Consider the following 15,819-nt stretch of genomic DNA (forward strand, 5'->3'; position numbering starts at 1 on the left):
ACTGTTAGGAAATAAAAACAGTAATAGCAGACACAGAGCACCTACTGTATGACAGCAACCTTTTTATTTTTTCAAATTCACTTGGTTCTCACAATAACACTAAGAAGTCGGCACAATTATTTTCACCATCTTAGTGACCAAGAAACAGGTTAAATAAATCAGTTGTCCAAGGTCATGTGCTTGCTTTGGCAGCTCAGACACTAAAATTAGAATGATACAGAGAAGATTAACATGGTCCCTGCACAAGGATGACACACAAATGTGTGAAGCATTCTGTATTTTTTGGGCTTCCCAGGTGGCGCTAATGGTAAGGAACCCGCCTGCCAATGCAAGAGACATGGAAGACATGGGTTCGATCCCTGGGTTGGGAAGATTCCCTGAAGGAGAGAATGGCAACCCACTCCAGTATTCTTGCCTGGAGAATTCCATGGACAGAGAAGCCTGGCGGCCTACAGTCCATGGGGTCACAAAGAGCTGGACATGATTGAAGCAACTGAGCATGCCAAGGTCATACTGTAAGTGGGTGGTGGAACAGGGAGTCTAACCTAGGTGTCTGGCTCCAGAGTTCTTATTCAATCACTATACTATGCTGCATACTTGAAGAAAGAAAATGTAATGGTAAAAGATCCTTTAAATTTATTTTAAAACATTAAGATGGTAGTTAAAATACATTGTGTTAAGTCCTTCAACATAGATGCACAGCAAAGATTAAAGCAAAAGTCGATGAATACCTGGTGTTCCAATGGCTCTGACATATGAGAATGCAATGTTTCTTTTCCCTTTTAGAGCATTTTCTATGTTCTGAAGGTCTCCCAGGGTGGTAATATATTTTACTTCATTAAAAAGAAGAGCACTAAAAAAAAAAAAAAGAAGAAGAGCACTGAAACAAACATATATAACTGGTAGAAAAATCTGATAGGCACTTAGTTATTTAATACATATTTTGAGTAAGTTAAAGAACCTAATCAAAAAAGAAATTTAATCTTCTGAACAAACTCTCAGTAGTAAGAACCTAAGAATTTCAATACTGAATTAAAATCACTCTCGAAATCATTATTCTGTCACTGAGAACATCAACCAGGGACAGTTATGAGAAATAACTGCTTATCCTCTATCACAACTACCTCAATATAAACTATACTTACTAACATTCTCTTCTGGCCAAATAATCCCTTACAAACCTCTCAGCCATAGACACGTTTGAGCTCTTCACACGTCTAAACTAAAGCCTTCTTTCCATTGCCTATAAGGCCCTGCATGGCCTACATCTTGCCTACTTCTCCAACATCATTTTGTTCTACCATTCCTCATGTCTACCCTACTTTCGGCAACACCTCAGGGTCTTTGCACACACCATTCTCTTTGCAGAAAGCTATTCCCTCTGCTCCTTCTCATATATACCGCCTCAGCTTAAAAATCATTGACTTAGAGAAGCCTCTCTTGTATAAGTAGGTCTGCATCATTTTCCTCTTCAATTTCATAATATTTGCTCCTTTGTAGTTCTTATCACAATTTATAATTATTCATATATATTTTTTTACTTGTTTATCCCTGCCTCTCTCATTAAACTGTTACCTTCTTGAGGCGAGGACTTTGTCTATTTTGTCAGTATTTCCATAAAAACTTAGAATAGAACCTGGCACATTTAATGTATAGATCAGAATAACTGATCACATTAGTTCATTGAAAAGAATCTCCTTTTAAAAACTTCTACTTCTATATAAATTATCTGTAACTAACAACAAATTCCACTTAATCTCTACATGCATATCTCTGTCTGTATGTGTATTTTTGTTAAGCTAGACTTTATGAATTTTGAAAGTTGTTCCGAGTCCACTTACTTAGTAAGCAAAAATGTTAGTCACTCAGTCATGTCCAACTCTTTGTGACCCCATGGACTACAGCCTGCCAGGTTCCTGTGTCCACGGAATTCTCTAGGCAAGAATATTGGAGTGGGTAGCCACTCCTTTCTTCAGGGGAGCTTCCCGTTGAGGGATTGAACCTCATTGCAGGTGGATTTTTTACTGTCTGAGCTACCAAGGAAGCCCAAGGTTCATTCCAATAAATTAGTCAATCATAGTTTCCTCTTATTGAAAAACATAGCACTTTCCATTAATATAACAATTCTCAAATTTTCTGGTCTCAGAATCTCTTTATACCCTTAAAAATTACTGAGCTCTTCAATGGGTTTGCATTTATGTAGGTTTCATCTATCAATAGTTGCCAAAACAGAAATTAAAACAGCAATTTAAAATGTTAATTCTTTAAAAAATAAAAATAAACACCATTGCACATTAACACTTTTTATTAAAAATAACTAAAATTTTCAAAATGAAAGAAAAGTCTAATAAAAAGAGTGGCATTACTTTACACTTTTGTAAATCTCTGTAACACTGAACTAAATAGAAGACAGGTAGATTCTCATATTTGCTTCTTTGTTCAGTCTGTTGTGACACCACACACACGTCATCTTTAGAAAGTGCATTCATAAAAAAATGAAAGTGAAAAAGGCAAACATCTCAATATTATAAAAATATCATAACTTCAGGGGCACCCTAAAATGGCTGCCCTAAGTTACACTGCTTAAATATTTACCTACACATTACAGATTTCTTCCACTTTTTAAAAGAAATGTGAAACTTAAATTTCTGTAATTCCCAGGGCTCTTGTTTTATTTTTAAAAGAAATATTTACTGAGAAGTACTCACTATTTCCTAGATATTTTCACACGTTTTCATTTAAATCTTCAGGTGGCACTAGTGGTAAAGAACCCACCTGCCAATGCAGAAGATGTCAGAAATGCAGGTTAGATCCCTGGGTGGGGAAGATCCCCTGGAGGAGGGCATGACAACCCACTCCAATATTCTTGCTTGGAGAATCCCATGGACAGAGGAACCTGGCAGGCTATGGTCCACAGGGTCACAAAGAGTCAGACATGACTGAAGTGACTTAGCACATTTCTTTTTATTTATTTATTTTTTTAATTTTATTTTATTTTTAAACTTTACATAATTGTATTAGTTTTGCCAAATATCAAAATGAATCCATCACAGGTGACTTAGCACATTTAAATTCTCAATAATATTCTTGGGAAATTTCTTATTACACAAACACACACACACACACAGAGGAACACATATACAGACACACAGAGGAAAGAATCTCAGAGGTTAAGTAACATGCTCCAAGACATACCAGGAGTCACTGGTAGAGATTTTCAAACCCAGGTTTTCTGACACTTTGCCTGTAACTTTCTAAACTGTTATTACTGACCCCTCATAAATGGTAGGACTTCCCTGGTGGCTCAGATGGTAAAGCGTCTGCCTACAATGAGGGAGACCCGGGTTCAATCCCTGGGCCGGGAAGATCTCCTGGAGAAGGAAATGGCAACCCACTCCAGTATTCTTGCCTGGAAAATCCCATGGATGGAGGAACCTGGTAGGTTACAGTCCAGGGGGTCGAAAAAAGTCAGACATGACTGAGAGACTTCACTTTCACTTTTCATAAATGGTAAGCCAGGTAAAAAGAGAGGCAATTAATAAATAGCAAGAAAGTCTCAGTGGCAATCTGGGTTACTGGCTGCTTATACATTTTGGCTAGCAAGACCAGAATTACCCTCAAGTTACTTCAAAATCACTGAGAGGCACCATCTAGTGAACGTAATCGGACTGCCATGTAAATTCTTCTTGGGAATTACATCCATCCATTTACCTTTACTGCTCTAGAAGCAATTTTTTTTTTTTTTTTTTGCTTCAAAAACCAAACCCAGGAGTAGAAATCTAACCTTTTCCTCAAAAACTGTAAAGTATAAATTAATAAAAGCCAGTGTTTGGGGGGACACTTCCCACATGTCAGGCATAGTACTAAGTATATTATAAGTAGTGGCAATTTATCAGTTTGGGACTGACTGACGCTCTTGCTTCAGAAATTCCCAGTTTTCTGTCTTCATGGTGAGCAAAGTCCAAGTCCCCTCATACAAGCTGATCATTTTGTAAATTTGCCTTTCCAGGTTCTCTGCTGCTAGGCTGTATGGCCCAGAATCACTTGTCTGACATCCTAAACTGGGAGCCAGTGATGTAAAGAATCAGGGACGGTGCAGAATTATTTCCAGAAGCAGTGGCAGCAAGAGTCAGCTTCAAAGGCAGGAATGACAACACTGCTAACGACAGCCGCAGTGCCAGCAATGCAAAGCTGTGGCATTTGATGGCCAGCAGAGATGTAGCAGTCCTCCCGAGACTAGCTCTGTGTCATGACCATGACTAATTCAAAGCCACATAAATCTGAGTCCAGCTCTCCAACCCTTCTAGTGAGACTGAGAATCCCTATATCCTCTCCAAATTCTTTTCTGCTTAAGCCAGTCAGACCCAGATTTGGGGGTTTATAACTAAGAACACCCAGGTACGCTCTTAGTCTTGCTTAATTTTCATGGCAACCATCTGAGATCAGTACTATCATTAACTCCATTATGTAGAAAAGGTCATGGGACTTAAAGAGGTCATCTTGTCTAAAGTCCCAAAGCTTATTATTATTAAAGAGTCATTATTCACAAGGTAGGAGGAGGAGAAAGGGAGGACAGAGGATGAGATGGTTGGATGGCATCACCAACTCTATGGACATGAGTAAGCTCTAGGAGTTGGTGATGGACAGGGAAGCCTAGTGTGCTGCAGTCCATCAGGTCACAAAGAGCAAGCGAGTGATCCACGAGGTAATAACAACCTAGTTTTGGTTATGACATTCATATTCTCATGATCTCTGGGATTATTCCCAATGGCTTCCTAACTTTAATATATTTTTAAATGTTAATTTCCAGAATATACGGACACTTAGGGATCTCTAGGATCCATTCCACGAGCCAGTGCTCCTTTACTCCAGTTCCAAGGAGGAGAAATGGGTTAAAGGAAAAATCTGTCTTAGGATTTTCCTGCTCCAAAGATGCGATAAAAACACGTGAGCCTGTTCTGACCTGGGGGCTCTTCCTGCCCCAGAAAGGCCTTCCTTTCCCTTGGCATACTCTTGCTGAGACTCTCCTAATACAACCACTAGGCACATAAAATATATGGTCAAGACTTCAGTGGGTGTCAGAAAAAAAAAGGCGTTGGTGGGGGCAGGGGGACTCAGGAGTCTACTCTACCCTGCTTTTAGAGCAGCAGGTTGCTTAGCCTTTTTTTCAGGAAAAAACCCCACTTTTTATTATGTTCTGTCACTATTCAAATTCTAAAAAAATTCAATAAAAAGGAACAGTTACCTTCTATTTTACCAAAACCCTTAGGGCAAAATGAAAAAGAGGGAGTAGGGAAAAGAGGGAAACAGCACGGGGAGACAGACAAATTACTTTATCTAAATTAATTACAGTTGGCCAGTGGGTTCTGCATTCACAGATTCAGCCAACTGTGAATGGAAAGTATTCCAAAAAAATAATTCCAGGAAGTTCTAAAAAGCAAAACTTGAATTTGCCATATAATAATACCTATTTACACAGCATTCACACTGTATTAGGCTAAGTAATCTAGAGATGATTTAAAGTTTACAGGAAGGTGTGCATAGGTTGTATGCTAATATGTAAGGGACTTGAGTATCTGAGGATGCTGGTATGGGGGAGAGGGGGTCAGAAAGGGAGGGGGGTTAGGGGGTGCTGAAACTAGTCCCCCTCAAATACTGAGGGATGACTGTATATTACACAAGGCAGATCCATGTATAAAATGAAATATCCCAAATACTTCAACATTTTCTAAATAATACAATTTAAAAAAAAACTGAAGCCAGTGAAACGTGAATTGAGAAAACAAGTAATAAAGTTCAAAAACATCAGGAAGGGAGCAGCCTGGCTCAGGAGTTTTAGAGGAAGATATTTCCAGTAGGATCTTTCTCCAAAGCATCAGTCTTGGTCTTTTTGTCATATGTTATACATTCTCCTCTCGGAGAAGGCAATGGCACCCCACTCCAGTGCTCTTGCCTGGAAAATCCCATGGATGGAGGAGCCTGGTAGGCTGCAGTCCATGGGGTCGCTAAGAGTCGGACACGACTGAGTGACTTACACTTTCACTTTTCATTTTCATGCATTGGAGGAGGAAATGGCAACCCACTCCAGTACTCTTGCCTGGAGAATCTCAGGGACGGCGGGGCCTGGTGGGCTACCATCTATGGGGTCGCACAGAGTCAGACACGACTGAAGCGACTTAGCAGCAGCAGCAGCAGCAGCAGCAGCAGCAGCATACATTCTCCTACTGGCTTACCACTTAAAAAATTCTTATCACCAGAAATAATCTTACAGGCTTGTAACATAAGATTTCTGCTCCTCTAATTTTTAACAACCAAAAAGTGAAGCTTCCCATTTCATTCTTCCACCAATCCGATATTTTCTGAACACATAACACATGTCACACACGATGCCATGCTCTGGTAGAAGGATTGTGTATAAGAGGGCACACTCTGAGGATACAACCATTACTACCAAAACAGGATGCTTGTGGTGATAGAGGTGGATGTGTGTTTATAATATTAGTTACTACCAAATTAACAAAGAGCTGTGAGGAATTCAAATCTAAGACAAGTAATTATTTTATTACAGTTTCTCCCAGTATGTCACTATCAAACAGGAACCCAGGTGACAATACTGGGTAGGAACAAATCTGATAGAGATAAAGGATTTAACAATAGCTCACAACCTATCAGAAGGGACCAGCCTGGGCACAGCTCAGGAGTTTTAGAGGAAGACACCTCCAGTAGGATCTTTCCCCAGAGGCTCTATAGCAACATCACCTAAAGTCGCAGTACCCAGGCTCTGCAGTAATGCATTAAAAATAAACTGTTAGCAGAAATTATGATAGTTGAAAATAATTCCCATAATATCTGTATGATTGTCAGGAATATATTAACCTTAAGAGGAAAGAAACCTTCCATTTGACTAAATATTGCCACAAGAATATCAATTAGCACACCTTAATAAAGAGTTAATGAGATTTAAGTGTTTCTCTGCAGCACTAGACAATCTTTCCTTTTTGGATCATTTGATAAATTTCTAGACATCAATAATGACTAGTAGGGGAAATGGCCTTTATTGGCATTTAGACTGTTTACCATCTGAGCCACCAGGGAAGCCCACCTTTGAGATTACAGTGCCTCAGTCTCCTATATCTCTATCTGACTTGCCTCAGGAGTGTTACATAAGGTTTTCTCAATCAACAAATAAAGATTAATTGTTACTTAGTGAAGTAACACTAAATATTATCTTTTTCTAAATATTACCTTTCTTAATGCCATCTTAAAGCTGGGAAGTGAAATTTTCCTTACAGTTACCAAACTTTTTGACTGTATATATTTTAGAAAATAGAGCTAAGAATTCTTAGACTCTAAACCTATAATCTTACCTCTATTTTAAATTTTATTTATTTTGCACATTTTAACACTTTGTAGGACTCAAAAAGTATCTGCAAAGTTGAAGAGTGAAAAGTCTACCTCCAATTCTCTCTTCCCATCCTAGCTTTCCCATTCCATTTCCATAAACCAATCATCAGTTTCTTGTGAAACTTTGAAATATTTATACTAAATACATACAAGAACTGAAGAGCCTCTTGATGAAAGTGAAAGAGGAGAGTGAAAAAGCTGGCTTAAAACTCAACATTCAAAAAATGAAGATCATGGCATTTGGTCCCACCACTTCATGGCAAATAGATGGGGAAACAATGGAAACAGTGAGAGACTTTATTTTCTTGGGCTCCAAAATCACTGCAGATGGTGACTGCAGCCGTGAAATAAAAAGACGCTTGCTTCTTGGAAGAAAAGCTATGACCAACTTAGACAGCATATTAAAAAGAAGAGACATTACATTGCCAACAAAGGTCCATCTAGTCAAAGCTATGGTTTTTCCAATAGTCATGTATGGATGTGAGAGCTGGACTATAAAGAAAGCTGAGTTCCAAAGAATTAATGCTTATGAACTGTAATGTTGAAGACTCTTGAGAGTCCCCTGGACTGCAAGGAGATCCAACCAGTCAATCCTAAAGGAAATCAGTCCTGAATATTCATTGGAAGGACTGATGCTGAAGCTGAAACTCCAATACTTTGGCCACCTGATGCAAAGAACTGACTCAGTGGAAAAGACCCTAATGCTGGCAAAGACTAAAGGCAGAAGGAGAAGGGGACGACAGAGGATGAGACAGCTGGATGGCATCACCGACTCAATGGACATGAGTTTGAGCAAGTTCCGGGAGTGGGTGATAGACAGGGAAGCCTGGCATGCTGCAGTCCATGGGGTCTCAAAGAGTCAGACACAACTGAGCAACTGAACTGAACTGAAATGCATACATGCTATAAATATATATTATATATGCCTCTGTTAGAAGACTATTTCTCCTAGATATCTCAGTGTTCCTGTACAGTCCAGCTCTCCTGAAGATGAAAACTGATAGGATACAAAGATGGAAAATGTCTCCTCTTAATCTTGTCTTCTTTTCTCTGGAGCCATCTGCTTCCATTCAAAGGTAATAAAATCTTTCTTATCTCCCCTGGAGCTACACTCTTATATTTAGGGACAGAAACCTTTATCTCCCACCCCAAGCTATTTACTTAAATTCCAGAGAAAAAGATAAGTGCTTTATCTCTAGAAGGAAAAAGTAGATATGCCAGCTCCTATATAAACTCAGAGATTCATAATTTAAGCTCTTCTCCAGACCTTGCTGTAAATACAGATGTTAAGAATACAGTGTTCACCTTGCAGCTCTGTGGAGAACTGGATAAAGCAATCCAGTACTATCACGTTACTCTGACTGCTGTTATTGCTGTGTGTGATCGCCGATTCCAAGACTTGGCATTTCTACATGTATATACGTAAGGAGGGTAACATCGAAGACCCTTCAGAGTTTTAGACTCTAACACTTCCTTTCTTATACACACAGAACTCTGCTATACTCTAAACACTTGGTTTATGTCATTAATATATCCTGAAAAATCAATGTGTGAAAAATCTTAATAGACCATTAAGTCAACATACTTTTAATCACTGATGTTTTAGGAATATTTTAAATGTCCTACCAAAAAAAAAAAACTCCATGATTTAACTGGCCATTATGGTTCAAAAATACGCAGTTCTATAACTATTTAGTGTAGGATTACCTTAGTTTACACTTTTTATTCTAAGATTTTACTAACTCAATTCTTTCTCTAATTTCTGAGACTAAGAAATTGTCTAAAACCTTAATCTTTTCTATTTCAAGTATAAATAACTGTAGATTACTAATCACATACAAATGTATCAGTATGTGTGTATTAGGGATAATGGAAGAAAAGAACCCATTTACAACAGGAATAGAAGACATAAAAAATGCCTAGTAATAAATTTTACTGTCCAAGCATACACAAAGAAAAAATTAAAACACTACTTAGAGGATACACAACTTGAATAAATGGAAAGACATCTGGTTATGGGATGGGAAGATTCATTCAAAGATGCCAAGTATCCCTAAAATAACTTATAAATTTAATGCCAGTAGGATTTAGTCAGGGAGAAGAAGAAATTGGACAATCCAATTTTAAATGTCACATGTAAATAGAATAAAAATGTAATTCTAGAAAAAGAAACATGAAGGGACCTGGATCTTTCGGATATGCTGTGTTGTGCTGTGCTTAGTTGCTCAGTCGTGTCCAGGATCTTTCAGACAGTATATTATAAAGCCTCAGTAATTAAGATAACAGTAAAAAAAGAAAAAAAAACAAGACAGATTAATGAAACAGAAAGTCCAAAGTAGGCCCAAATATGTATGAGCGTTTAGTATAAAAAATGGCATCTTGAAAACTGAGATTAATCTCAGTTCTGTTGGGATAACTATTTAACCACCTGATTACTATATAGCTAAGTTCATTGCTCATACCATTCACCTAAATTCCAAACAAAGCCAAGATTTAAATGTAAAAATGAACCAGTAAGACATTAAGAGAAGAAATACACCCACATAAATAGAATCTGATCTTTGACAAAGGAGCAAAAGCAATTTAGTGGAGAAAGGCTAGACTTCAAAAAAGGGTGCTAAAGCCACTGGATATCCACATGCCAATAAGTGCACCCAGACACTGACTATACACCTTTCACAAAAAATAACTCAAAATGGAGCAGAGACCTAAATGTTAAGACATGGAAGAAAATCTTGGTGACCTTGGATTTGGCAATGAAGTTTTAGATACAACCTAAAACATGATCCATTAAAAAAATTATAGAGTTGGATTTCATTACTATTAAAAATTTCTGCTCTACAAAAGACACTGTTAAGAGAATGACGAACAAGCCACAGACTGGAAGAAAATATTTGCAAAACATATATATCTGATAAAGGGCTTGTATCCAAAATATATAAAAGAACTCTTAAAGGGAGTGTATCCAAAATATATAAAAGAACTCTTAAACTCAACAATGAGAAAAAAAGAGAAAAAAAAACATTTACAATATGGGCAAAAGATCTGAGCAGATACCCCACCAAAGAAAATATACAGATGCCAAATAAGCATATTAAAAGATACTCAATATCATATGTCCTTAGGAAGTTGCAAATTAAAACGAAATACCACTACACACCTAACAGAATAGCTACAGTTAAAAAAAGAAAGAAGAAAATTAGCAATACCAAATGTTGGTGGGGATGTGTAGCAGCAGGAACTCATTCGACGTAGGTGGTAATGCAAAATGATACAGTTTGGAGACGGTTTGGCAGTTTTTTACAAACCGAATCAGTCTTAAAATATGATTGAGAAATCATACCCCGAAGATTTAACCCAAATGAGTTGAAAAACCACATCAATAGAGAAAACCTACACACGAGCTTTATAGCAACTTTAATGATAACTGCCAAAACTTGGAAGCAAGCAAGATGTCCTTCAACAGGTGAAGAGATAAACAGTGGTATATCCATACAATGGAATATTACTCAGCAATAAAAAAGAAATGAGCTACCAAGCCATGAAAAGACATGCAAGAATCTTAAAACATACTGCTAATTTTATGCAGCAGCCAATCTGAAAAGGGTACATGCTGTATGATTCTGAAACTGAGCCCCCTCTAAAATCAAGTCCCCCTGACAACTTTATGATTAACTTCTATATCCAAAACTGTATTCCCTTTCTTGTGCCCTCTGACCTCAACTCTGTGCTAACTGAACAGTAATCAACAGTCAGATGACTAAAGTTGCTGTTGCCTATAACACTGTTAACATACTAAAATTGCTGTCATGGATAACTTATCATTAACTTACAGACTCAGGTTTTTTCTCCAGGGCAGGATGAGCTATCAGACCTCCCCACCTCCCCAACACCACCTCCTGGGGTCATGGTCCACCCAACCAGATGTTAGTAAAATGTAGGTATCCTGACTTCTGAAACTACAAGTAAGAAATGTCACAGAAATGTCACTAGACAATGAATAACCCCAGCTTCTCTGTTCTTCTCCCCCAGCTCCTAACTCAGAGACCAAATTGGAGTGGACCTGAGGTTTGTCTCCCACTCACTTGCTCAGCAGCCTGCAATAAATCCTTACCTTGCTGCAGTCACTGTCAGAGCTTGGCTTTCTGTGAAACTCTGACACATGAGCCCTTTTTCTGGGTTACAGTTCTATCTATATGACCCTCAAAAAGGTAAAACTATACAGTAAAAAGATCAGAGGTTGGGGAGTGGCAGAGAAGGATAACTAAGAGGAGTGCAGGGGATTTTTAGGGCTGTGAAACTTTCTGTTTGATAAATAACGATGGATACATGTCATCATACATTTGTCAAAACTCATAGAACTACACAACAAAGAGTGAATCCTACTAAAAAGTATGCACTTTGGTTAATAATAATGTGCCAATATGAATTCATCAACTGTGACAAAGGTGCCACACCAATGTAATACGGTAACAGAGGACACTGAGTACAGAGGAGAAATGAGGAATTCTCTGCGTTGTCTGTTCAACTTTCTGTAATCCTAAACCTGCTCTAAAAAACATCTGTTAAGTTTTTAAGTGAATTCCTTTGTAACAAAAGCAAAAGGGAGACCTTGGTACAACTTAAAATCCAGAAGTTAAAAGAGAAAAGATAAATTTGACCTGATAATATTTTTTTTTTAAATAGGGAAATTCAAAAGATAAATCACAAACAGGAAAATGTACAGTTTCTATCTCCTTTATATACAGAAAGTACTTTGCAATTAATAAGAAAGTTCAAAATGTGATAGAAAAAAGGGCAAAAAATATCCAGCAACAAGTTCAGTTTCATTTCTATGAATAGTATGCAACTGAAAAGAGTACAAGAGAGAAACTGCTTGCCAGGAACTGGGTATTTCAAACTGATGCTCTTAGCACAAACAAGTAGGATGATGGCTTAAGAGGCATTCTCTTTCTTCGTGGAGGAAAAAAAAAGTACAGCTCTGATATTGCATACTATTTATTTAGCACAGTTCTTCAAGATCCTACATATCATTACTGAAAATTTTTGTAAATTACTGTATTCCACAAGTCATTTTTCTTATGCTTTAAACAAAAATGAGGACATTGCCTCTTTAGAATTCTACTTTCCTGATATTTCTTTTTTTTTCTGCCCAGTTTCTTCTTCCTCTATATGTTTGTACTGTCCTAGAATGCTCCCTAGATGACCTACATGTTGACAACACTCCTTAGGAATGCAAATTCCTACAACTGCCTACTGGAGACTCAGATAAGATGAGCATCTGACTTATTAAACTAGACTTATTTTTTCCTGTAACCTTGCCCTTCTTCCTTTGCCTATCTCAGATGGTGATCAGATCAGCATCTGATGGGGTAGAGTGAGGAGGGAAGGAAGGAAAAGAAGAGATCAGGGATTATTCAAATTAATCGCTACCAAATTCAGTTAATTTCACCTCTTAGAGGGCTTTTCTGAGAAGGCAATGGCAACTCACTCCAGTCCTCTTGCCTAGAAAATCCCATGGACCGAGGAGCCTGGTAGGCTACAGTCCATGGGGTCGCAAAGAGTCAGACACAAGCCACTTCACTTTCACTTTTCACTTTCATGCATTGGAGAAGGAAATGGCAACCCACTTCAGTGTTCTTGCCTGTAGAATCCCAGGGACGGGGGAGCCTGGTGGGCTGCTGTCTATGGGGTCGCACAGAGTTGGACATGACTGAAGCAACTTAGCAGCAGCAGCAGCAGAGGGCTTTCCTGGTGGCCTGGTGATTAAGAATTTGCCTCTCAATGCAGAGGACGTGGATTTGATCCCTCACTGGGGAACTAAGAGTCCCATAGGCCACGGGGCAACTAAGCCGATGGCCTCAAGCCCGCACACTCTGGAGCCTCTTTTCCACAACTAGAAAGTCTGTGCACCCCAACAAAAGATCCCACGGGACACAACAAAGACTCCTTGTGCCACAAGTAAGACCCAACACAACCAAAAAATAAGTATTTCTTAAAAATTTCACCTCCTCACCATTAAAAAGAAACCTCCTCTTTGCTATCTTTATTTCCCTAGATTCTACAATGGCCACACAATGGTGTCTACATGTGTGTGGATCCCATGGACTTGTCTCTCACCCACCAGAAGGAGCTCTTAAGTGCTAATCCGATCACATCTCTTACTGCCTACAACCTTCTGCTGAACAATCAGGTCAATTAGGACAAAGAGTAAAAGTCACAACCAAGCCTTTATTTACTCACTGCGACAGTGCTAGAGGCAAAAGGGGAGGAGAGACACCAACTCCACAAGCTCCATTCCCTTCCCCAACCACAGAACAGCTCCAGGCCAGAGCCACTGGGCACAGGAGTCATCTCATTCCAAGGAGCCCCAAAGAGCTGGCTCCTATCTCTGATGTGAGCGGGCACCTTCCCTCTATGAGGCCTGCCAGACAAAGCCTGCAGCTGCCTGTGGTTGGGCCTGGAAGATCCATAAGGACTGTGGCCCAGAGCCGGCCTCCTCACCCTTCACTGGCTACCCCAAAGCCTCAATTCCTTCTCATGGTAAACAAAGATCCCCTCCGCTGACCCCATGCCAAGTTCTCTGCTCTCACCTCCTGCTTTACATACATTTGAAACGCCAGTAAAAACTACCCTCTCCAAACTGTCTTGACCTCCCTGCCTGGGCTCATAGTTCCTTCTGCTTCTTCCACCTTTCATTTCTTCACTGAGCAAACCCCTATTTATCCCTTAAGACACACCCCAAATGCTACCTGCCTTCAGGAAGGCTTCTTACCAAATATCCACCCTCATTCTAGACCCAAGGAAATATTCTCTACCCTGTTGACACTTAAGCCCTTTTGAAGCTCTATTTCACTTACTATATAATATTTTCTGTTTATCATATCTGTCTTTGCAACAAAATGCTAAATTCTTAGAGGACAGAACTGTATCTTATTCTGTTTTGCATCTCCAATGCCTTACAAGTATCTGGTATATAGGAGGACCCTGGGGAATATTCTATTTGTGGTATTAGTGTTCTATAAATCAGCCTTTGTACAGCAAAGGAACAGGACACCACAGAAGGACTGAATGACATAAGCCCCACAGGCTACCCAGTTCAGGTATCAGGGTCTCCAGCTCGGGCAGCCTCTCTACATCTACTGCCCAATAGTTTCAAAACCACCTTTGTCATGGAGCTAGCGTGAACCTGCTGCTCCAGAATTTGCTGTCAAACTTGTCAAAGACAACCTTAGTATCCCCTCCCCCATCCCTTAAAGAACCTTTCTCTGATTCGTCACCCTTACTTCTGGGTCAAAGATAGTCAATGGGTGTCCACTGTAAAAAGAGCATAAATGAGTAAGCTTCTTGAGAACTAATATATCTATGACTCAAATTTTTTGCTAAGCTTTTTATCACTCCCACTATCAAGATAGCCATCCCTTCTTTATTCTGGGACAGCCCAGGAGCTCTTTAGAATTCCTTCTTCAAAAGACCATCTCTTATCACTTACAACTGGCTGTTCAGGCCACAGGCCTCAGGGTTCACGGTTAGCAGAGATTTCTAAAGACTATTCACTAATATTAGTACTGGAACATGTGATAACCACAACTTTTCACCTTTGAAGTTGAGAATGTCCTGTAACTTAAATTTCACCCAGGGCTTCCCTCATGGCTCAGCGGGTAAAGAATCTGCTTGCAGTGCAGGAGACACAGGAGATGTAAATTTGATTCCTGGGTTGGGAAGATCCCCTGGAGAAGGCAATGGCAACCCACTCCTGTATTCTTGCCTGGAAAATCCCATGGACAGCAGAGTTTGGTGGGCTACAGTCCATAGTGTCACAAAAAGTCAGACATGACTGAGTGACTAACACTAACTTTCACCCAAAGTCTCATTTTTGTGAGAATCAGGTAGAAGAGAAGGAAGATGGGAGCCACACAGAAAATAAGATACTCAATTTCAGAAAAGGTCTCAGTGGCAAAAGAACCACAGTAAATGTTAAATTGAAAAAGTCCATGCAAAGTCATGTCCTGAAAAGTTGTAGCTGTTAGCTCTGTCACCAAAGATATTACTGCTTCATTTGAGGAGGAATGGACTCCAGGTGAGTCTGAATCCCAGGCCTAATGATTCCGCGCTAGGAGAGTTAAATTAGATTCACTCCCTCAATAAACATTCAATATGTGCTGAGGATATCTGAAATGTTTCTGTACTTACTGAGCAGGCACAGAGCTACAGACTCCAGAAAAAAATCAGGCAGAGGTGAAAAGGAGGCTAGACACTTCAAAAACCCTAGTGGGAATAGCAAAAATGAGCTTCTGACCTGGTAAAATCCTCACTCCACAGACAGAATCAAAGGCAAGAGCAATAGTATGACCCAGGTGGCCATGTTGAACCACTTCCTACTTTTATGCAGAATATTTCCATGTTTCTGTATAC

The 15,819-nt window shown here is 39.2% G+C and overlaps 1 protein-coding gene and 1 non-coding gene across 8 annotated transcripts in view; one reads left to right on the forward strand and one right to left on the reverse strand.

Annotated features, from left to right (window-relative positions):
• Positions 1 to 15,819, reverse strand: part of TXNDC16 (thioredoxin domain containing 16) — a 93,158-nt gene that overhangs the window by 58,958 nt on the left and 18,381 nt on the right. For all 7 annotated transcript variants that reach the window (XM_086323054.1, XM_086323050.1, XM_086323052.1 and 4 more), the window contains one exon: positions 732 to 853. Coding sequence is in view for 5 of the 7 variants with exons in the window: in XM_086323050.1 (XP_086179176.1) it covers positions 732 to 853 (122 nt within the window). In the remaining 2 variants the exon portion in view is untranslated. The remainder of the gene's footprint in view (positions 1 to 731; positions 854 to 15,819) is intronic.
• Positions 177 to 283, forward strand: LOC147365359 (U6 spliceosomal RNA). The gene has a single exon (XR_015135656.1). It is a non-coding gene; the product is annotated as a U6 spliceosomal RNA (small nuclear RNA).

This window comes from Bos grunniens, chromosome 10, assembly GCF_055505025.1.
Source record: "Bos grunniens cultivar Pamir isolate PY7600 chromosome 10, Bosgru_T2T1.0, whole genome shotgun sequence".
Taxonomy (NCBI): domain Eukaryota; kingdom Metazoa; phylum Chordata; class Mammalia; order Artiodactyla; family Bovidae; genus Bos; species Bos grunniens.